The sequence below is a fragment of the Arvicola amphibius genome, chromosome 5, assembly GCF_903992535.2.
Source record: "Arvicola amphibius chromosome 5, mArvAmp1.2, whole genome shotgun sequence".
NCBI classification, from domain to species: Eukaryota; Metazoa; Chordata; class Mammalia; order Rodentia; family Cricetidae; genus Arvicola; species Arvicola amphibius.
Window position 1 is genome coordinate 62,737,252 of NC_052051.1, and position 23,102 is coordinate 62,760,353.

Here is a 23,102-nt window from a genome sequence, read left to right on the forward strand (position 1 = left end):
GGCCATGTGGCCCATCCACCACAAGGCTCTCAGCTGGTCTCATTTAAGCTGATTTCCTCTGTACTTGTGGAACTGGCTATGAACCCCAGTAAATCCCAAATTCAACACCATAGTGGTTTCTTTCTCTCCGTGCTTATGGAGGTAGTTCACTCTGTAGCATCAGTCAATTCCTGCAAAAGATCCAGTACAAGGAAACTATTTCTGTATGTGATGGTCAGATGCCCAGGCTGCAAGTCTTCAAACCTGGTCATATCCTCTCAGCTCACTTCTGTTCTTCTCCAAATACATGTTATGTTCATATCAACTAAAATATTTTTTGTTATTCTTGAATTGTTAGCTTTTATTGTTCTTGAATTGTTGCTCAGTTCCTGCCATGGGATATCTCTAACAGATTTAGAGACAGTAGTTACGATGGTAAATACCAGTGTTTCTTTGCTTTGCTCTAAAGAAGCCTGGGCCAGTGCTTTACCCTCACACCTTGGCTCACCCAGAACAGCTGATCTGCACCCTGTCTTGTGGTGCTTGCAAGTACCTCCGTTGTAGCATTTATTGCATTATATTATGCAATAACAATAAAATTTTATCACAAAGTAAAAATGTAAAGAAACTGGCTATGAGCTCCCTGAAGGCAAAGACAGAGTCTTATTTGTTATTCAATTTTCAGTATGAATCCAAACATCAATCAAATAAGAACTGCATTTTTCAGAATATAATTGCGATATTTTTACTGTGGTAGAGGTGGCATGTTTATGTCTTGATGATATATTCTACTTTTATACATGCCATGACTCAACCTTAAAATAAGAAAGATTTTAACCTGAACCAGCTATTGATATGTCTGAGAGTTGAGGATAATTTCTGTACTGCCTAATTTTGTCTGCTCTGGGCACCTTTTCCTATTCTCCCCCCAGCAACACTGAAGGAACTAGTCTCCCAGACAATGATCCGCTGGGCCCAGGAGAACCAAATCCAGGATGCAGAGTTGGTGAGGATTATGTTCAACCTCCTCCGGAGACAGTATGACAGCATCGGGGAGTTACTACAAGCCTTGCGGAAGACCTACACCATCAGCCAGGCCTCCGTGAGCGACACCATCAACCTGCTGGCTGCCCTGGGCCAGATTCGGTCCCTCCTCAGTGTCAGGATGGGCAAGGAAGAGGAGCTTCTCATGATCAACGGGCTGGGGTAGGGCCACTCACAGCAAGTGCAGTTTGCTAGAGAGATTTCTCTCTCCTTGTGGTGGTACAGCCTTGTTGCATGAGCTTCCTCTGTGACACGAGATGCCAGACTGCCTGCTGTGCAGGGTGAAAGAGCATTACTAAAAGAAATGAACAGGATTCTTAGAGACTCTTGTGAAAATAGCCTACATGGGGTCATGAAAACAAGTCTGGAAGAGAGGGCAGTATGCTTAACCTGAGAGAGAAACCATTTGATCACTGGAACCTTTGGCTGGGCATCTTCTGAGGCGTCTGGGATATTCTCAGCTGGCCCCTTTTTCCCAGATCTAAACTGTAGATTGATTTTTGTTTGCTCTGTGAGATGCCTTAAATTATGACAGTAGCTCATGGATCTGCCTCGCGAACTGTGGCGACAAGACAGTTCCTGGCAACTTTGGTGCCGGGGGATTTCCTTTCAGTGCAGAACATAGAGGAGAAAACGAGCTGCAGTGAGGGTCACTGGTCAGCCCACAGGGCTACAGGATTAACTCAAAAGCCACATTCCTCCAAATTCTCGGGCTGTCAAACTACAAAAGCATCACTAAGGACCAGGAAAGTGGTTTGCATGATTCTCATGAAAGAAAGGGTATGTGCATGCACGCATTTCCCAAATGCACTTGCAAAGAGGAATATAGAAATAGAAATGAAGAGACTTATATGAGGGAAATGAGCTGCAGGAATAGGCCCTCCCCTCTCCAGCCAAGTTGCCGGCAACTGTTGCATCTCCAGACTTTTGTCTGCCTAAGCTTCATTGTGTGACATCGTGTGAAGTAGTGTGAAGGTGTGATGAATTCTCTCTCCCTCCTGTTTTTCTGTTAGGGACATAATGAACAACAAGGTGTTTTACCAGCACCCCAACCTAATGAGAGTCCTTGGCATGCATGAGACGGTGATGGAGGTTATGGTGAACGTGTTGGGTACAGAGAAATCACAGGTAATGCCACACGTAGCCAGAACTTGACTCTCGGGGCAGGAGTACTTGCTTGGGTATCTATTGCCTCAGTTTTTCCCCTGGGAGGAAAGATTTTTACAGAGCCAAAAGGATCCAAGAATGGGGCCACTGCTGGTGGCATAGGGGGCAACTGGGAATTTATTTCAGTTTTCCGTAGATTTTACTTAGAATAAATGGTTTCTTTTTGTTGCTGTTGCATATGTGTATATATGTAGTATACATGAATATACGTGAGCATGCTCTAATGCATGTGGAGGCACGTGTGTAGGTGTGTATGCACAATTATGCATATACACATGGAGGCCTGAAGTCAACATAAACTGTCTTCCTAGATTGTTCCCCATTTTATTTATAGAGACATGGCCTTTCCCTGTACTCAGACATCACAAATTCAAATCAGCTTGTTCTGGGGATCCCCTCTCTCTGCCCCATGAATGGTGGGATTATAGGTGGGCTTATTTCCACTTTGCTTATGTGGGTAACGGAGATCAGAATTTGAGTCCTCACACCAGTGCAGGAAGCGTTTTATCTGCCCACTCATCTAGACTGTGTGACTTCTGAAAGCAAAATATGGAGTGTGGTTTCTAACGCTGCAGTTTCTAGAGTGCCACCATCCCAGGAATAAGTGGTGTTCTCTTGCACCACTTATTCTGTTGCAGTGATAAAACACTGACCAACCACAACTCAGGGGAGAAAAGGCTTTATTCGACTTACACTTCCAGGTCCCAATCCATTATCTTGGAAAAGTTAAATCTCTCCACAGAACCCTCAGCACATCTGGCTGCCACAATGACTACAGACTTCAGAACTGTTTCTTAGAGCTCCTCCCATGATTCTAAAGGGAGGAAGCTAAGATCTTTCTAGGATTCTGACATTGTTCATTGAGCGTTGTAAGATCCGGAATAAGCTACAGCTTGCCATAGATATGCTAATCCCTCTGTTAAGCAGGGAAGGCAAGCAAATCAAGTGATGAAGGATTGCACCTCCATGCTAACTCGGCACCAGTAGAAGAGCAATGACTGAGGCCACATTACTTGGGGGACATGTTCACAGAAACGGGGCATATCAGCTTTGGTGCCTGTCCTGGAACTCGTGCTGTAGACCAGGCTGGCCTCGAACTCACAGAGATCCGCCTGCCTCTGCCTCCCGAGTGCTTGCATTAAAGGCATGCGCAACCATCACCCGGCGCTTTTCAGACTTTAACTCTGGGGCCCACCCTTGGCCCAGAGGACCTGAGTTTTGATGGACTGATGGGCATTGTGTTTCTGTGATCCCCAGCCCTGTTTCTGATATTACCCTTCTATGTTCTACTCACTCCACCCAGAAGCAATGGCCATGTGGTTGTATAGTTTTGTGGGACATGTAAGCAGACAGATAATAACTGATAGATGTTTTCCTTAGAAGGAAAGGTCTTGGGGACTATAGCTAATTTCCAAGATTTTTGGAAGTCTTATTCTTAGGCATCCTGTCCTTCCTATAAACATCTTAGGGAGAAGAGGTATAAGGAAAAAGCTCATGTTCCAAACAATTCATAGCTTGTGAGACTTCAACCTAAGCCTCCTTTACAGCCCCAACTTGTCATGAAGGCCTCATGATAGATTCTTCTCTCTAATACTTCTGCTTCTGCCCACAGATTGCCTTCCCCAAAATGGTTGCTAGCTGCTGTCGCTTCCTTTGCTATTTCTGTCGAATTAGCCGGCAAAATCAGAAGGCCATGTTTGAGCATCTAAGCTACCTGCTGGAGAACAGCAGTGTGGGCCTAGGTATGTGTGGCTCGCGGTATCACTTCCAGCTTTGGACCCAGGCAATCCGCTCTCCCTCCTGACTCCTTAGGAGGAAAGGGCAAAGAATCAGCGTGTATGTATGTGATGACGCTTGTAAGTGCGAAACAAGACCAACCTGTCCCAAAAACAAGTGTGTAATAGCATTTCTGTGATATCACTCCACTTTCTCTATAGGTGTTGCTACCAACTGCCTGTGGGGCCCGAGTCAGTCTCCTCTCTCTGGTCCAGTGGCCTATAGTTTATGAGATGCTGTCTGGAATGGAGGATTACTCTAAGGACAAATTCTCTCACAGCCCACTCAGCTCATCAGTGAGCAAAGCTCTTAAGACCAAGGTCATGGATCCAATCCTTTCCTGGCAAGTTGGCTGTAGGATTCATCCCTGGCCCACCAGCCAACCAGCAAATTCTGCCCTTAGCTGCATAGCAGCCTGGCCAAGAGCAGCTAGGGAGAATGGAAATGGAGAAGCAGCAGTTTGGCAACCGCTGCGAGAAACACAGCTCACTTTTTTGCCTGGCTCCCCATGCTGGACATAAACCAAATGAGTTGTGGGATACACAAACACATAGACTTGAAATGTGAAATCTCACTTTCCTTTTGTTTATCAAATGCAACCTCAGGCTACTAGCTTTTTTGTCGTTGTTATTTTTGTTTTTGCGTTTTTGTTTTTGTTGTTAGTTTTTGGTTTTTTGTAAGACGTCTCTTGAAGTTTTTCATAATTGTAAACCAAAAATAAGTAACACAGACAACATTGATACCCTAATTTAACTATATGGACGTGTGCTGTTTGAAACTGTTTTTAAACCCCAAGTGTTAGCCCCAAAAATTTCCCAAGTCCTTTGGGACCAATGAAGGAGCCCCTGAGCCTTTGGAGGGATCACGAAATGAAGACTCCAAGAAGTTTTGTGTTATGAGAAGTTTTGTGTTATGAAGGTACTTGAAACTATGTGGCCCCAACCCATTCCGTAGGATGATTCTGTTTTAGTTAGTATTCCCAACAGTAATGAGCAGGAGAAGGAAGGACAGCAAATAAGGCTTTTCTAAAGCCGAGCCCGATGCCTCTGTGCAGCGTGGGCCAGGTTTCAATGTATTTGCTGCCCTCTCCTGTCCACATACATGCACTGCACTCTTAAATCTGACCTGGGCGGCCTTAACGCTCCGCTTCTTTTGCTCCATCCTCAGCTTCCCCATCGATGAGGGGGTCCACCCCACTGGACGTGGCAGCCTCTTCAGTGATGGACAACAACGAGTTAGCACTGGGTTTGGAAGAACCGGATCTTGAGAAGGTAACGGGTTCTTGGGAGACAACATCTTATTTTTCTCGTAACTCTATTGCAGCCACACAGAGGAAAAAACAAACCAACTCCTAGGTTTCCATTCAGATCCATTTTATACTGGTGAAAGTGTGGTGTAATATGAGTGCCCGGTATACCACCTTCGGCCCAAGGGTCACTTATGACCAAAGATAATCGGCTTCTTGGACATGAGAGTGTGGGCATTTGTGTTCTTCAGATGTGAAGGCCCCATGTCACTGTTCTATGTGGAGCATCACTTGAATCCCCGTGGTCCCTAAAGAAGAGTTCTGTGCGATCTAATTCATGAGTCCACATATGAAATAGTTCTATCAGGAGGTTGTAAAAATCAATGTGCTGGCCACATGCACGCTGCTGCCCCCTACTGGGATTGTGAATACAGTCCGTAATAGTGACAATCTGCCTACAGTTGAAAAAGATACAGTGCTCTGTGACTTAGAGTGGCCACTCTAGAAAGTTCTCCACCCTTGATACCGAGTTTCTGTACTCATCATCTTCCCTGGGGGTGCTGTATTAATAATTAGTAGGTGAAATGTTCCAAGTTTATAGGAAAGAAAATGTTCATAGTGGGCCATGGTGGGACTTTGGTAAGTATTCAGTTGGAAGATTTTCCAGCATGCCACTCATGAAATTATTGGCTTGAGTGGATGACTGGTAAGATTAACAATCTGAGTTCTACGTGTGGAGAAGAGCAAAGCGGTGAGCAAGGAGTGGAAGAAGTCAAAGGCCACCCGCACTCCTCTGTGAGTGGGTTTGAGAGCATGAGCTCAGAGAAGGCAGCTACTGAGGGATGAGCAGAAGCTGTCAGCTTCACTGTTGAGGAAACATGGAGTGTTTGGGGCTCAGCCAGGAAAGCCCCATCTAGAACAGTCAGAAAGCCAAACATGGCAGAAGCATCAAGGGCATGTGAGCTTGGTGAGAAAGGTAATGGGTGTGGTCAGAAATTGAACTTTATTAATAATAGAGGTTAACGTTCATACAAGATCACTGTTGCCAAGTCCCACTCTGAGTGCATCCCACAAGTTAACTCATGTGACCCTCAGAAGAAGTCATTGTATTATTATTATTATTATTATTATTATTATTATTATTATTATTATTGCTCAGAAGTTATGGGCAAGAAAATGGGATTAGGTCATGTCCTCAGTGCCACACGATAAGTGACTCAAGAGCCCAAGCATGTTCCAATTGTATTACAGTACCTCACTGGAGGACCATGAGTAACAGAAACTGCAAAGGCCCCCAGCAGGGGAGCAACATAATATGTTGTGTGGTTTTGAAGGTTTTAATCAATAAGGAAAGTGACTGGAATAGAAACAAGAGCCGGGGTGAGAAGAACTGCTAAGCACTGTCTTCGGTAATCCAGGCACAAGTGGGTGCTGACTTCAGTTAATATTGACACGGCAGGTGTGAGAAGTGTTTGGACCCAGAAGACCTAGGGAAGACAAATAGCAGCCATTGATCAAATATTGCTTTGGTTCACTTGCAGGCATGCCTAACCTACACCCTAAAGGTCACATGCAGCCAAGGAGGGGTGTGAAAGCAACCTAACACACCACTTCAGAAACTTACGATATGAAGAAACTTTGTTTTGCATGTTTGTGACTCAATTGCATAGCCCTTGAGCATATACTTTGCAAATAACAATGTGATTTTCTGATGTCAGACGATTAGACACTCCTCTAAGGTCAGGGGGTAGCATAAAGGTGTTTTGAGGTTCCCAGATGGAAATGTCAGCTGAGGAGCTGGCTGCATACTTAAAAAACTCAAGAGGGTTTTCCAAGCTTCAGATAGAGATCATGAAGAGAGACTGAAGCCCTCTGGGTAGGTGAGATCCTTGCTAGACAGGGTCAGGGCCCTGAGGACCATTGCCCCCTAAGGGGGGGGGGGTCACAGAAAAAAATCAACAACTAAACAACAGGAAGAACAGTCAAAGAGGGATGAGGAGACCCTAGGAAATATATCTGTGAGGCAGAGGTGAAATTACTTTTAAAATACACTTTGCTTTGTTCCCACATAGAATAAGAAGACTCGGAGAACTTTGGTTGAGAAGGCAGAGAAGGGGGACCTAGGATGTTACGATTGAGCTATCTTGGCAGCGATGCCCAATCTGTCTGAAGGCACACAGACAGGCGGACGATGGTACCAGTCATGAAGTCCCTGCTGTCTCACTCATGACAGAGAATTGTCTGCCAAGTTGCAGAACCATGTCCAGGCTGTTAGGACGAGATGATGATTTTCCAGTAATAATTTACTGAAGTTCTGTGTTAGGACGTTGGGTCAGATGTGTTTAACGAATAATAAGTGAGGCCCACGGTGAAGCAGGCAGGCTACACGCCTGTGTCTGGTCACTTATTTCTGCCTGGACACATTTACTTTGAGGTATTCAGGCACATTCATCTTCCGGGGCCTCTGTAATACATGTCCACAGACGGGATGACTTAAATATCAGAAGTTAATCTTCTAGTTCTCCATTCTGGAAAGCCAAGACCAACTGTTATGAGCTTTAATTTCCCCTCAGGCTTCTCTCCTTAGTTTACAGATGGCTACCTTCTTGCTGTATCCTACAGGGCCTGTCTTTGGCAGAAGTATCTGTGTTGTATCTTTGCACAGCTGTTTCCTCCTTTGACAAGGACACTACCCGAGAAGTCCCCTTTCTACTTAGTGTCTTCTTCATGGGCCTTTCCTCCATAACGTTCTCATCCGCTGGAGCTTAGAGTCTCAGTGCATAAATCTGGGGTGGTACAATTCAGCTGGGGGGTACAGTTCAGCTGGGGAGTACAGTTCAGCTGGGGAGTACAGTTCAGCTGGGGGGTACAGTTCAGCTGGGGGGTACAGTTCAGCAGAAGGTGGACTTGAGTCATTCATTTAGTTCTTTGGGGTATTTTGCAACATCTAGGAGATATTTTTAACTGATGGTATTTTAAGAGAGGACAGCATATAAGTAGAATTTTAATCATTTTGTCAAATCAGTAAGCATTCCTGTTGGAACTAGTTAAATCCCCAATATATCACTAGGGTAAAAGCCAAAGTCAGTAAAAGGATCTTTATTTTAATTAACGTTTTGTTACCATATAAAGAAATGTGTTTTATTGTGTGTGTGTATCTGTGCATGTGTGTGCATGCATACACATGTGATTAGGTTTCTTCTTTTTTGTCCCCTTTTGCTGATCTCCTTCCCTCTCCCAAATAGTTACCCATCCTGCTGTCATTACATATATATTCCAATACCTTCTCCTCTTGTTCCCTCTTCTTCTATCTCTGCTCTCTCCCTTCCCTCACAAAGGCCTCTTTATATCTGTGTGCTCTACACACCCACACACACCACCAACACCGCCAGCACCACTACCACCACACACAGACACACCACACACATCACACACACACCACATACACCAGGCACATACACACATATCACATGCCACACACATACATGCACACACACCACCACCAGCACCACTACCACCACACACCCACATCACACACACAGACACACCACACACATCATACACACACACCACACATCATACACAAAATGTACATAAGTTAAAAACTACCTCCCATATATGCAACAAAACATGTGGCATTTGTCTTTCTGAGCCTGTCATTTTTTAACTTTACATAATACTCTCCTTTTCAATAGGAGAAGGATCTTTTACTGAGCTTGTCAAATAATAGTTTATCCAACAACTGGTGCTATAATGACGTTAAAAGAAATCAGATGTGACTTGGGGTTAACTTTCATCAGCTCTCCCAACTGCAAGAAGAGTAAATGAGATTACCAGAGGAAAAAAGGTTAGAAGTTACTCCCCTAGGTCCTAAAGGCCTGTGATAAAGGAACATTACTTGTCTCCTACACACACACACACACACACACACACACACACACACCATACACGCATCACACCACACACATCATACCACACACATCATACCACACACACCATACCACACACCACACACACACATATATACACACCACACACATCATACCACACACCACACACACACATCACACCACTCATACCACACATACATTCACACACATCACACTACACACATACACCTCACACACACACACATACACCACACACAGCACGCGCGCACACACACACACACACACACACACACACACTGCTGTTCTTGTGAGTGAGCAAAACTCTCCTCTTCCCCACATATCCACAAAATACCGAAGTCAAAAGCACAGTGGCGGTTCAATCCTCGGCAGCAGCTGGTTTGTTAGTATCTGTCCCCAGTTTCTGGCAAAACGGGGGCAAAATCTGGAGTCTGTGACTCACAGCCTGAGATCTCACGAGCCGTGTCTGGCAGTCTAAAAGCAAAGAGACCATTGCCAATCGAATTTTTAGCTTGCCTCTGTTTGGCCACCCCAACCTTAGCATCTTGGCCTTTGACATTAAACGGTTGCTATTGATCCAGAACTTGAGTCAGGACCCCCTGGCTACCCAAGTACCACGAAAAGACCATGGATTACCAAGGTCAAGGGAGCATTGGACAGCCTTGGCACCACAGGACGCTCTCTCGTATCTTTGTAACTTTCCACATGCTTACATGCTTACAAATAAACTATCCTGACCTAAAACTATATAAATAATAAAAAACTAAAAAAGCAAGACCTCATGGAGCACAAGGCTGCCTTCAGGTTCTCTGTGTGCCTTGAATTCCCGAACCTTCTGCCTCCCACTCCAGAATGCTGAGATTCTAGGCATGTGCCACCACACCAGCTTACAGACTGGCCAACTTCCTCTCTCTGGAGGTGGGGAAACCTAGGAACTGACAATTTATTCTCATGATCATAATCTCGTTGATTACTTGCAACCAAATGTGGACTGGAGATTCTGGTTCCAAATCTACTAATTTAAATACCCCCGAAGGAGGGGAGGGGGCTGTGCTGCACTCGGGCCCTTGGATCATCCCTGTTTCTAGAGCAAAGGGGCCCAAGATTATTAAAAAAAAAAAAAAAAAAAAAAAAAAAACTATGTAATTACTTGGTGGGGGGGGGGGTAAAAATATCCAGGCTCTCTCTAGTTTTTAGAAATCAGAAGCGTCCAGTGCCTAGAAATGCAGTTCTCACGGCTCATTTAAGGGGAATTTTAACACGAGCTTGGCCTTGAATGCATGGGGTTTTCTATTTTCATTGTGATAAAATGCACATACTTTACTCTCCTCGCCATTTTCAAGTGTGCAGTTCAGAGTCACTGAGGCCTTTTATAATGCTACGCGGCCAGAACCACATTCATCTCATGGCTCCCTCCATTTTATCAAGCAAACTCTGCCCATTTACCAGCAACTCCCTCCTCCCTGCAGCCCCTGGCAACTGCCAGTTGTCTTTCTGCCCATATGGTTTTGACTGCTTTGGTTTTTCCTGAGTTAAAGTCACACAGTATTTTCTTTGCATGACTGACTTATTTCACTTAATGTATCTTCAAGGATTGTCCAGTATGCAGGCCTAGCCTGTGAGAAGTCCCTCCTCTCTAAGGCTGATTACAATGTATTATCTGCATATGCCATATTTTTCTTACCCAATTGCCCATTGAGAGATACTTAGGTTTCTTCTATATTTTTAGCAGTTAGGAACAGTGCTGCTGTGAATTTGGATTATAGATCTGTCAAGATCTTATTTGTAATTTTTGTGTATAGAGCCAGGAGTGAAATTTCTGGATCATGTGGTAATTCTATATTTTATTATTTTTTAAAAACAGCGCTCCTGTTTTCCATGGTGGCTCATTTCCATTCTTTCCACCGGGGCTTGCTCAAGCAGATCCCAGTTTTCTTTATTGAAACTTGTTTTCTTTTTATTTTCTGTTTATTTGTAATTTTTAACGCAGTAGTCATCCTACTTGAGTATACATAGATATTCATCGCTTTTGTGCTGTTCTTGGCAGGTGGTAACCTACTTGGCAGGTTGTGGCCTTCAGAGCTGCCCCATGCTTCTGGCCAAAGGATACCCGGATGTTGGCTGGAACCCCATTGAAGGAGAACGTTACCTGTCCTTCCTGAGGTTTGCCGTCTTCGTGAACAGTGAGTCCCATGTGCTCCATGCTCAGGATAGAATAATTATTAATTATGGCTTTATACAAAAAAGGGCATCATGTCATTGCTTTGTGTTAGTCAATGTAATGGACTATACAGATGATTGGCAGCTGGCGAGAGAGCTCCCGAGATGAAGCGGGCCAGACAAGCATCTAGAGCATGCAGTGGCACACCCAGCGAGGACAGCCCTGCTTGGACTTAGACTTGCCCTCTCTCTGTACCTCTTCTCCCACCACCTCATCCGTTTCACAGAGTTATACCTCCGGGACTTTAGACTAGTCTGTGAGTGGGTGAGAGGATGGATGGATGCATAAGTGGATCAAAAGTACAAAAATAAGTGGATAGCTATTAAAGGTAACTCAATTCCCAATGGGCAATTGCCATAACAACCTTAAATATTATTACTCTCGGTACAAGCCATCTTCTGTTTGTAAGGAATTCCCATTCTCCTAAAATGCTTTCATCACACCAAAATAATGAATAGGCATTGTATAAGACAAGTGGACTGCTTTCTTGAAAAGTATGTTGTCAACCGAGGTTTTGTTACAGCACCCATTCACCTGTATTTGCACTACACTTACATTTCTCTGCTCGAGCAACGAGATCCCACGCTTCTCCACCAAAGCCTCTTCTTAATCTCTCCAAACTGTTTCCTTCTCTCAAGACCAGTTTTGGTATAGCCTCGAATAATTTGTTCCACTTCCCGTTCAAATAATCATATTCCAGAATTAACACAGAACTAGTATTTCAGGAGAGAAGAAAGATAGAGGGGGGAAAAGGAGAGAGAGGGAGGGAATGAGGAAAGGCAAATTTTAAGAATTCAAGGTCTGTAACGGGAGAGATGGCTCTGTGGTTTCAGAGAACTAGGATTGGGTTCTCAGAACCCACATAGCAGCTCCAGTCCTCGGATATCCAATTTCTTCTTCTGACCTCTGTGGACACCAGGTATGCATGCAGTACAGAGTCATACATGCAGATCAAACATCCATGCACATAAAAATAAATAACTAATTATTCTAAATCAAGGACTAGAGAGAATCCTCAGCCATAAAGAGTACATACTGTTCTTGCAAGGGACTATAGTTTCAATACCCATCACCCACATCAGGCAGCTTTATAGAAGGAAGCAGCGGGGCTGCGTCCCGCCACCCGGCTGCCAGCTAGCTTTACACCCGAAATAATTACACGGAAACTGTATTCTTTTAAACACTGCCTGGCCCATTAATTTGTAGCCTCTTATTGGTTAATTCTCACATCTTCCTTTAACCCATATTTAGTAATCCGTGTAGCACCACGAGGTGTGGCTTACCAGGAGAGATCTTAACCTGCGTCCATCTCAGAGAGGAGAATCATGGCGACTCACTATGGCGAATGCCTGAAGCGTCTCCCCAACTCTGCTTCCTTGTTCCCACAATTCTGTTCTGTCTACTCCGCCTACCTAATTTTCTGTCTCTTAAAGGGCCAAGGCAGTATCTTTATTAATAATAAAAGTAACACATAGACACTCCTCCATCACAGCTTGTCGACCACCTTTAACTCTAGCTCCAGTGGATTTGACACCCTCTTGCAGCCCCCAAGGGGGCATCAACATGTATGTTTCTGCATGTGTGTGAGCGTGCGCACACACACACGCACACACACACACACAAAAAGAAAATAAATCTTTTTTAAATTACTTTTAAGTACATAGATTGTGTGATAGATGAAGTGGATGCAAGTAGGTTGAATTTTTTCATCCTATCCTCCTTCATAGTCAAGATCAAGAATTTTATAAATCATTTGGTGTAACTGTCAGTTTGAAAGTATCTGCTGGCTATGAATTCCCACACTTAACTTGCTGATGAGGTACAACTATAATCAACTAAAGTCTGGACCAAAATGTGTGATCTGTTCCTCTTACCTTAGTGCTATTTATATCTTCTTAGCATAATCTCTTTAGTACATTTTCATAATGCAACAAGTTCTAGTACCTTGGCTACACTTCTGAGCTTTAGCATTTATCATATCCTAGAAAACAAATACTGTATTTTTTGGGCAAAGTACACCAGTTTCTGCTTTAAGAGAATCTATTGTCTTTTAAAGGAGAGTATATGTACATGGAAATCACTATTTTAAAAATAAATAAATGGATAAGGCAAGAAAGGAGTACTCAAAAGCTTTAAGAGGATAAATTCACCCCTTTGAGATGATCAGAGAAGATGCTGTGAAGGAGGCCATGTTAGAGATGTACCTAAAATGTCAGGTTCCTAAAAACAGATGCAGGAGACGTTATCCTGTCAGAGAGTGGCATGTACGTGGCCTAGAGGCTAAAGAACACTGTTCTCAGCAAACAGTGATCTGTCAATCCCAAGGGTGGCTATGTGAATGACAATAGTAAATTAGGTTTGAAAGATAGGTAGATGGTTGTAACAGGGAGAGCGTAAATGCTAAGCTGAAATGTTAGTATCAATCTTTTGTATAGAGAACCAGGAAACTGTCTTAACAGGAGACAGAGTAACAGGTACTACGGACAAGTTCTGTATTTGGGTTGGAATGAGTTATAACGGTAAAGATGGGGATGGATGGGAGTAAATACAATGGAGATTTACTATAGAGCAGACAGAGATTACAGAGAAAGAATTGCTGGCTGTGGTGGTCGTGATGATGACAAATGCAAGTTTGTTCAAAGCCAACGTACGAAGCTGAAATTCTTAGCAGAGGGATTTGAAGGTAGAGAAGAAAGAAATCAAGATAAAAGAAGGTGAAAATGGCTTAGCATAGATTATGGTACATTTATGTTAGGTCAAATAATACCGATTTTACTGTGTGTGATACTCAGAGATGCCCATCATTTAACTATTAGGATAAGAGATCAATCAGACAACAGATAGAAATGGCAAGTATCTTCAGACCACTTGTAGCTGCCATGTTTTAGATTGTCTCAGGGCAGTGTACAAAGACAGTTATATGGGGAATGTTCTTTTTTTCAAGTAACAGATTTGAATACCTTACAAGACAGAGTGTCTCTTATTTGTATGGGAGACTTCAGGATGGAAACAGAACACCTGGAGTTCAAAATCAGCGCTATCCTTCACTAGCTATGTAAATTTAAATAAGTTAACGAAACCTTCCAACCTCAGCCTTTTTTATTATATAAAGCAGCAAAAATAATAGCACATATCTCAGAGTTATTTTAAGGTATAGATTAAATAATCCAGAGAAAACCAGAGTATCATGGTGTTACAAAACACAGCAAGGCCTACAGCTGTGTTAGTTACCATTGTTGATCATGATCCCTGCAAGGCTGGAGCTTTTGAAACTGGGAGACTAGTAGATTTTTGAGACTTCAAAACACTATGTAAATCCTTAATATCTGAAGATGGTTTCAAAGGACCTGTGGCTACAATCATGGCATCTATTCAACAGAGTACCCCCAAGGTTGCATCAGGAGAAGGACATGAAAACAGAATATCAACGCAAATGGTTCAACTCCCTAATAAGCCAAGAGAAATGGAATTTTCCCCTTTGAGTTTGTCAACAATTATGGCATAACCAAGTGTGGTATAATTCTAGCACTCAGGAGGCTGAGGCAGAAGGTTTCCAGGTGTGAGGCCACTCTGAGTGACACAGTAAGTCTCTTGGGATGAAGGAACGAGGAAGAAAGAAAGGGGAGGAAGAAGGAAAGGGAAGGAAGAAGAAGAATTATATTGTTTAATTATGTTGTTTAAAACATTTTAAAGCCAAAGTAAAAGGCTTTTAGATATCAAAATAATACAATTAAAAAACTCTAATATTATTTTAATAGCATATCTTTTCATTGGTTTTATTGAGCTATACATTTTTCTCTGCTCCCCTCCTTTTCTCTCCCCTTCAATCCTCTCCCATGGTCCCCATGCTCCCAATTTACTCAAGGAGATCCTGTCTTTTTCTACTTCCCATGTAGATTAGATCCATGTATGTCTCTCTTAGGGTCCACATTATTGTCTAGGTTCTCTGGGATTGTGATTTGTAGGCTGGTTTTTCTTTGCTTTATGTCTAAAAGCTACTTCTGTGTGAGTACATATGATATTTGTCTTTCTGAGTCTGAGTTACCTCACTCAATATGACATTTTCTAGATTAATCCACTTGTTTATCAACATATCTTAATGTTTTATATGACCTTTCTAAATAAGATTTCCTTTTTTATCTTTTTCATTTTGTTGTTGTTGCTGCTGCTGCTTCTGTTGTTGTTGCTGTTGTTTTTAAGACAGGGTTTCTCTGTAGCTTCGGAGCCTGTCCTGGAACTCACTCTGTAGAGCAGGCTGGTCTCAAACTCACAGAGATCCACCTGCATCTGCCCCCTGAGTGCTGGGATTAAAGGCATGTGCCACCATTGACCAACTCTAATTTATTTAATTTTATTTTACATTCTATCCACAGTTCTGTCCCACATTTCTCCTCCCCGCACCATTTACCACCACTAGCCCAAACCCCATCCACTCCTCCCAATGCGTAAGGGCTCCCATGGGATGGCAACAAAGTCTGGCACATTAAATTGGCGTAGGACCAAGCCCCTCCCCCTGCATTAAGGCTAGGCATGGTATCCCAGCATAATAAATGGACTCCAATAAGCTAGCTCATGCACCAGGGATAGATCCTGGTCCTACTGCCAGGTGCCTCACAGATTTCTTAAAGCAGATAATTTTCTCTACTGAATTTTGATAACCTTGCTCTAAAGTCTTGGGCTGTGTTAATTCTGAGAGTAATGAAGCCTCTATGTACCTAGAAATGAAAAACTCTGTAGCCAGACAAATGGTGTGTCTGGTTGTCTGGGATCAATCACCTCCTAATGTAGTTTCTGAGAAGGAAAAGATTTCATACCAGTCCTCACAAGGGAAGAAATTCTGTGCTTCTGTTGTTGTTGTTGTTGTTGTTGTTGTTAGTATGTTTCACCCACCTCTTCATTATAAACACGCTTGGAGAAATACACTTATTTCCCAGTGCTTGCAAGCTGCTGTCCCAGGTTGATACACCATTAACAGCCATAACACACATCTGTCGGGTGATAGGTGAAGACCATGTGATGAACTATAAGAAGTAATGAGATGCATTCTGGAAGTTGTGTGTCTTTCTACTCAAAACAAAAAACAGAGCAAATCCAATTAGAATTGTTAGGAAGATGTCTGGAATCACTTGTTAAAGGTTCTGTAACCCACCACCCCTAACCATGTAGTGGCACTTAGTTGCCATGCCAAGAAAGATGGTGTTTGTTGGAATTTGATAAAATCAATGTAGGAATGCCAAGAGAAGAAGACAGTATTGAATAACATCTTGGAGAAAGAAACAGTTGTATCTTGTTCAATCTCTTATTTTTTGAGATAATTTAATTATATTGTGTCCCACTTAAGAGTCATATAGAGAGGTCCTGTTAGACCCTGGAGATTCCTAGGACACATACACCTACTAAGGTCAAGAGTATAAAATGGTGTCTCAGCTTTAAGGGTCATACAAGAAGTAGGTGTTTGAGACTCCACTTGTTCATTTCTGTCTGTGCATTCATGAAGTCAGAAAGGCTTTACTAACTTTTCTTATGACTAGTATTTAACACCAGGGAAGGTCACAACAAAAATATGTAATAGATGACTTTTGTTCTGAAATTTACAATATTATTGAAAAGATGTAGCCCCCAAATCATAATAAAGAGACTTATTAACTATAAATGCTCGGCCTTAGCTTAGGCTTCTTTCTAGCTAGCTTTTATTTAAAAAATTAATGCATTTCTATTAACCTATGTTCTTCCTTGAGGTTCACACACCCTATGTGCTGTCCAACCTGCTTTCCTACTTCCTTCATGTCCAGCTGGCTGGCTCCCCTATTCTCTCTGTCCACCAGTCCCACCTATTCTTCCTCTGCCTAGCTATTGGCCATTCAGCTTCTTATTAGACCAATCAGGTGACTTAAGCAGGCAAGGTAAAACAGCAACACATCTTTAAATAGCCAAACAAATGCAGCATAAATAAATGCAACACATCGTTACATAGTTAAACAATTATTCTGCAATACAAACAAATGTAACATACCTTTACATAGTTAAACAAATATTCTATTTCACATTTCCCATTTTATCTAAATAAAAATGAAAGATTTTAACTTTAATATAGTAAAACTGTGTACAATTAGAATAATTATCAAGTAAGAATTTTATTTACAATATCCAGTCCATTTTTATTTGGCAAAATCAGAGAAAATACTCCATTATTTATTCTACCTTGGCAAGTCCAAAAAGTTTTGTACCTTATTTGCTTTCTATAATAACTAAGAAAACTATAACTATAACTATCTGGCCTTCAGCTTCATCAAAGACCCCAGAAGGGTAGTCCCTGAGTAAACAGGAAGTGCAGCAAAAGCTACTTTCAAAACTATAAAAACTGATACAGACATTTGACTGCCTAGACAGTCACCCAAGGTTCCTCTGCAACGTTGGGTCATCCATCTTTGGCCTACAGGCCTAGAATATCTGACAGACTTTTATATATAGTAGGAATTTTGAAGGACTGTCTCACCCTGTCTTGCCTAAGTTTGGCAATCACTTTCCTTTGTGTCCTGCATGTTCAGTTTGGACTGTATACTGTCAGCAGTTGAGGCAAGGACAATATCTTGCCCAAATGGCTAGCTTTACCACATTGAAAGCAAGCTCCATATGGAATTTCTTTGATGCCCATCATCCTTTTGTTAAGTATATTGGCTCTGCCAGGAGCAGACATATCTCACTGTCATGAAAAGCCCTATGTTAACAAAACATTTTAAATACTATATTCTTTAGGTTTTGAAGACCATTTATTTACCTAAAATATATCTCTGTATGATCTTGGAAATATAACTAACATAACCACAACTTTAATTTTTATAGATGACTAACTACTAACCTGAGTTTCTTAATTATCTTAAATGGTTTATAATAATAGCTTTCAAGGACTAGAACTTTATCTTACATTTTTAAATGAACTGTATAAAAACAGTACCTTAAATAAGATTATAAACATATATACAGTATATTGTAACAAAAATAATCTTAAATTTGTATCAATATACAAAATCCCTTAAACAAGAGTAGAGGTATGTTATAATAAAAAAATAACTTTAAATTTGTATCAATATACAAAAATTCCTTAAACAAGAATAGAGAAATATATATATATATATATAGTGTTATAACAAAAATAAGTTAAAATCCGTATCACTATACAAAAATCCCTTAAATAAGAGTAGAAACATACATACAATATAACAAAAATAACTTTAAATTTTTATCAATATACCAAAATCCATACCAATGCAAAATATTTGCAGTTAAATAGTTGTCTTTTTATGCTATTTTTCTATATCCCCCAAAAGATGACAAACATCCATAATCCACTGAATGACCAAAAACCACCCACCCCACATCTTGGGAATGTGGGCATTGTGTTCTCTAGTTGGCTTCCTGTTGTCTGAGGGCAACAGCAACCCCAACAAATCCTGAGAAAACTGAGACAATGGTCACGTCCTAGGAAAACTAGTGGTAACATTCGTTATCCGGTCTCAGAACTGTCCCAGATATTACCTGTTTTATAGTTTTTTCTGGTTTATTTCTTTATGTCTGTAGCCAAGATTTTTAGGAGGTTCCCCCAATCAAACGTGATTTCTATTAACCTTGAAAGAACCCACAGTCTTTCGTTTCCTACGGAAACAAAAGTATAACCTCTGTCCCAGTGCAATACACTTTCTGAAATCCATTTTCAAAGGCATCCCTAAAATAGCTAGGCTGGTTTAACTCAGCGGTCCCTTTTACAATCCCATGTCTTTCAGCTGCTACCTTCCACTCATCAGCATTCAAAAACTTCAAAGTCATCACAACACCATACAGGATGTGTATTTCCCACCTTTATGTGGCTTCTACACTCCTGAGGGACAGAAACAGAGAAATCAAGAAGATACGAACAAGGTAACCCCAGGGCAGACCTCAGAGACCTACTTCCTTTACCTAGATCTAAGCTTCTAAAGTTTCTAGAACCAAAATAGCTCTATCAACTGAGTACCTAGGCTTCCACACGTGATCCCATAGAAAACATTTCATATTTAAAAACCAGGATAAAAGATTTTTGACCCTGCTTCTTCCATGTTAAGTGAATTGTCCATCGGTTATCCTTCAAGGAACCTATTGTGCTGAATACCTTGACAACTAACCCACATGTTCAGAATGTCATGTGTGTAGCTTTTATCAGTCATTTCAATAGTAAAAATAGTGAATGAAGCTTGAGATCTAAATAAAACTATTAATCTAAGCTAAAATGGTATTTTAAATCTTATCTAAAATCCATGCTTCACCAAAATTCTTCATGCAAAGTATTATATGTCTGGCATTCATCACAAATTGACTTTCATATTGAATAGATGCTATATATTCTATTATGCTCATCAATTCTGACTCTAGAATTTACCTCAAAATGTTCTCCCGCCTTTGAAAAATGCCATGAAGCTCAACATTTGGCCTCACCAGAGTACGCTTGGTTGGCAGTTGGGCTCACTGAACTACAGGCAGCCAGGAAGTATTCAATCTCTTCTGTCCCCACTACTCCATGAAGTCTTTACTAATTCTCCTCCTCAGTCCCCTGTTGAATCAGCCACAGTAGTTGGATTCTGGGTTCTTCCTCTAATAGAGTACATCTGCATCCTCCGCATATGTCCAACTTAAAATGATCAGGGAATGGCTTCTCAGAGTCAACCTAATTAGCTAAGTTCTGAAGATGTGAGATTTGGATTAAAAGGGGGCTAATTGTGCAAATGACCTTTAGATGCAATCCCAATATACAACTCTGATTTCTCAACTTCTGCTTCTGCTGCTTCTCTGTCCCATAAACTCTGTGGTGCTAATTGCTGTGGGAGGTGCTGAGCTGAACTCAGCATGCTGATTAGAAAATGTGCTGACCCACAAGCATCCCAGTGTGGGCTGAAAGCATCAGAGTGCCGCCTTTAAGTCGGCTTTATTAATAAGATTGGGGTTTTCCCCCCAATTTTGACTCTTAATATTTCGTACGTTTCAAAGGACATGTATATATGAACCTGCTAAGAATTACAGGCCAGAAATATTCCAAAGTAGTGCCATATGTTACATCAGTTTCTACGAGTATTTGTTTCTGAGCATGCTGCTCTTTCTGGTACTTTTACTGAACTCTCTCTCCTGTGAGTAAACTGCATTGGGATGTATCAAGAATATGAGGTAGACGTGGCATGCTATTCTTTTAAATATATGTTTATATTTAACATTTGACATTTTCAAACATGCACACAATGTGTTTTGATCAAACTCACCTCCACAGTCTCTCTCCTTCAAACTCCAGCCCACATCCCACCACCACTTTTCCCTGCTTATCACGAGTAATCGTTTTCTAAACCTGGAAGCCTAGTTAGTGCTGCCAGTACGTGCATGGGTCATGCTTTTTGGGTGTCATATATGGGGTGAGACTTGAACAGAAGTTGGTTGTTTTGGGAAAGGGATTCCCTTTGCATTCCAGGCTGGCCTTGAACATGTGATTCTCCTGACTCAGCCTCCTAATCCCAGGATTATGGACATATGCTTATGTGCCTAGCTCCTAGATGGCACATGCCTTCACAAATTCTCTAAACTCTCCATGACAATTTGTAAAAATGATAAGCTGTTTAAATTCAGTTTAATGAAAAAATCTGGATGGCATAAACATAATTCTAAGATGTTCTTAAAATCCCACAAGTATTCCTATTCTTATGCCCTAATTGTAGCACTTTAGGTGACTAAATATTAATGCCAGGGCTGTGACCAAGCTAGGCAAGTGCTCCACACTGAGCTATGTTTCCAGCCTTAATTATTCCAAATAAAACATTTTTATGAAACAAAATTTAATCTGTCTAGATAGCTTTTAAATATGTCTATGAAATATGTGGTTGTCCTCCCTATGGAACATGGAGCCTAAATCTTCTTCCTTTTAGCATGAGTTACGTTTAGTGAATCACATCTAATCACATCTAATGAATAAAATACTGCAAAATGATCGTGCATAACCAGATTACTACAAGCACACTGTAGCTTCTGCCTTATTCTCTTGATCTGTGGGTATCAATGGCCATGTCATGAGAACACCCAAGCAGCCTTCCAACGAGGTCAACACAGTGAGGAGTTGAGGTCAAATCTACCATCCAACAAGCAACCAAGGCATCATGCCAACAGCCATATAGTGAGCTTAGAAGCTGATCCCCCAGCTGTAGACGTATCTCCAGATAACTGTACCCAAACCAATCCTGATACTGAAGCTTCAAGTAAATCCCAAGCTGAGACCATCTAGCTTAATCTACTCCCGAAATCCAGACCTGTGAAATCTGTGAAATAGAAGGTATTGTTTTAGATTATGACAGTGTGAAATATGTCTTCAGAGGAATAATGCCATTTCCTATCTAAGTGCACATTCGCTTATATAATTCACCACCCATCCAAGAAATACTTAAAATTTAATACTTCAAAACTTAATGGTTTTGGAGAAAAGCATTGTTCTTTAGGTTTCATGTAATACACATTTTTAAGAAATGCCTGAGAGTCTAGCTCGGGTATCACATTCTCAAACCCAAATTAGGATTTCACCCAACAAAGAAGGTGTCTTTTATAAATTGTTTAAGCAAGCTGTCACACTGCTTTGGGATGGAAACGTTAATTCTAAGACTCAACAGCTCTCCTTTCCTATACATTCCTTTCCCTTTGTCACTGCCCGGTCCATCCTTGGCTCCTCCAAAGAGAAATGCCAAGAGAACATAGCGCTTTGCCTCATCCCTTCCCTCAGGGCTATTATTAGAAAAGCTGATCCAGCAGATTCTTCATCCTGACCAATGACTTCAGATATCATGAGGTCTGCCCTACCAAGCCAGATTGTTCTGGGATATGTCATCAAGTGAAGCTATGACACCATTTCCCCCAGGCCAGCTGAGGCACGCTAGCTTGAGTTATCTTTTTACCTCTTTCCAGGAAAGGAGGCCAAGTGTTAATTCCGAGGCACTTGGCAAGATGTGAGGCTCTTTTGTCCCCAAGTCACTTGTAAATGAACTTGTAACAGCAGATTGAGTGGTATGTGTACCCTCTGAGGGCCTCAACATAGTGGGGGGGGTCATCTCAGAGGTAAAAATCCTGGACCGGAGAGCAAGATTCTATGCCATGCTGGTCAGTTGTGTAGTGAGTAGGTCTGGCCTTTTATTGGAGGTCACCTTTCTTCCATCGCTATTTCCTCATAATATTAATAGGTGACAGAGCAAGTGAAATGCTGCTCTCCCAGCTGCCCGCTACAAATAACTTTGAGGTTGTGCTTTCCAGCGCAGAGGACAGCAGGCCTCTCTTTCTTTCCCTCAGGTGAAAGCGTTGAGGAGAACGCCAGTGTTGTGGTCAAGCTGCTCATCCGACGTCCTGAGTGCTTCGGGCCGGCTCTGAGGGGAGAAGGAGGCAACGGACTGCTGGCGGCCATGCAGGGGGCTATTAAGATCTCAGAGAACCCTGCACTCGACCTCCCCTCCCAGGGATACAAGACAGAAGTGTAAGTGAATCACTCCAGTGCGTGCGCAGTTGGTAGGCGGCCAAATTCTGTCAGTTGGTGAATCGCTAGGGTGTGCCTGGTAGAAAGAGCACAGACGTTTTATGGTGGTTTAAATGCTTCAGATCACTTTGTCAGGCCCATTACGGTTATGACCTGCCCAGAGAGCCTGGGGATCAGTAGCGGCTCCTTCCATTTCCTCAGACCATTCAGCCCAGCTGGCCCTGAGGCACTGAGGCAGCA

General features: G+C 42.0%; 1 protein-coding gene across 1 annotated transcript in view; it reads left to right on the forward strand.

The window, feature by feature from the left end:
• Ryr3 (ryanodine receptor 3) overlaps window positions 1–23,102 on the forward strand; it is a 429,760-nt gene that overhangs the window by 273,634 nt on the left and 133,024 nt on the right. Inside the window, exons 43-48 of the mRNA XM_038331390.2 lie at window positions 912–1,185; window positions 2,037–2,151; window positions 3,803–3,932; window positions 5,134–5,237; window positions 11,168–11,303; window positions 22,682–22,862. Coding sequence (XP_038187318.2) covers window positions 912–1,185; window positions 2,037–2,151; window positions 3,803–3,932; window positions 5,134–5,237; window positions 11,168–11,303; window positions 22,682–22,862 — 940 coding nt within the window. The remainder of the gene's footprint in view (window positions 1–911; window positions 1,186–2,036; window positions 2,152–3,802; window positions 3,933–5,133; window positions 5,238–11,167; window positions 11,304–22,681; window positions 22,863–23,102) is intronic.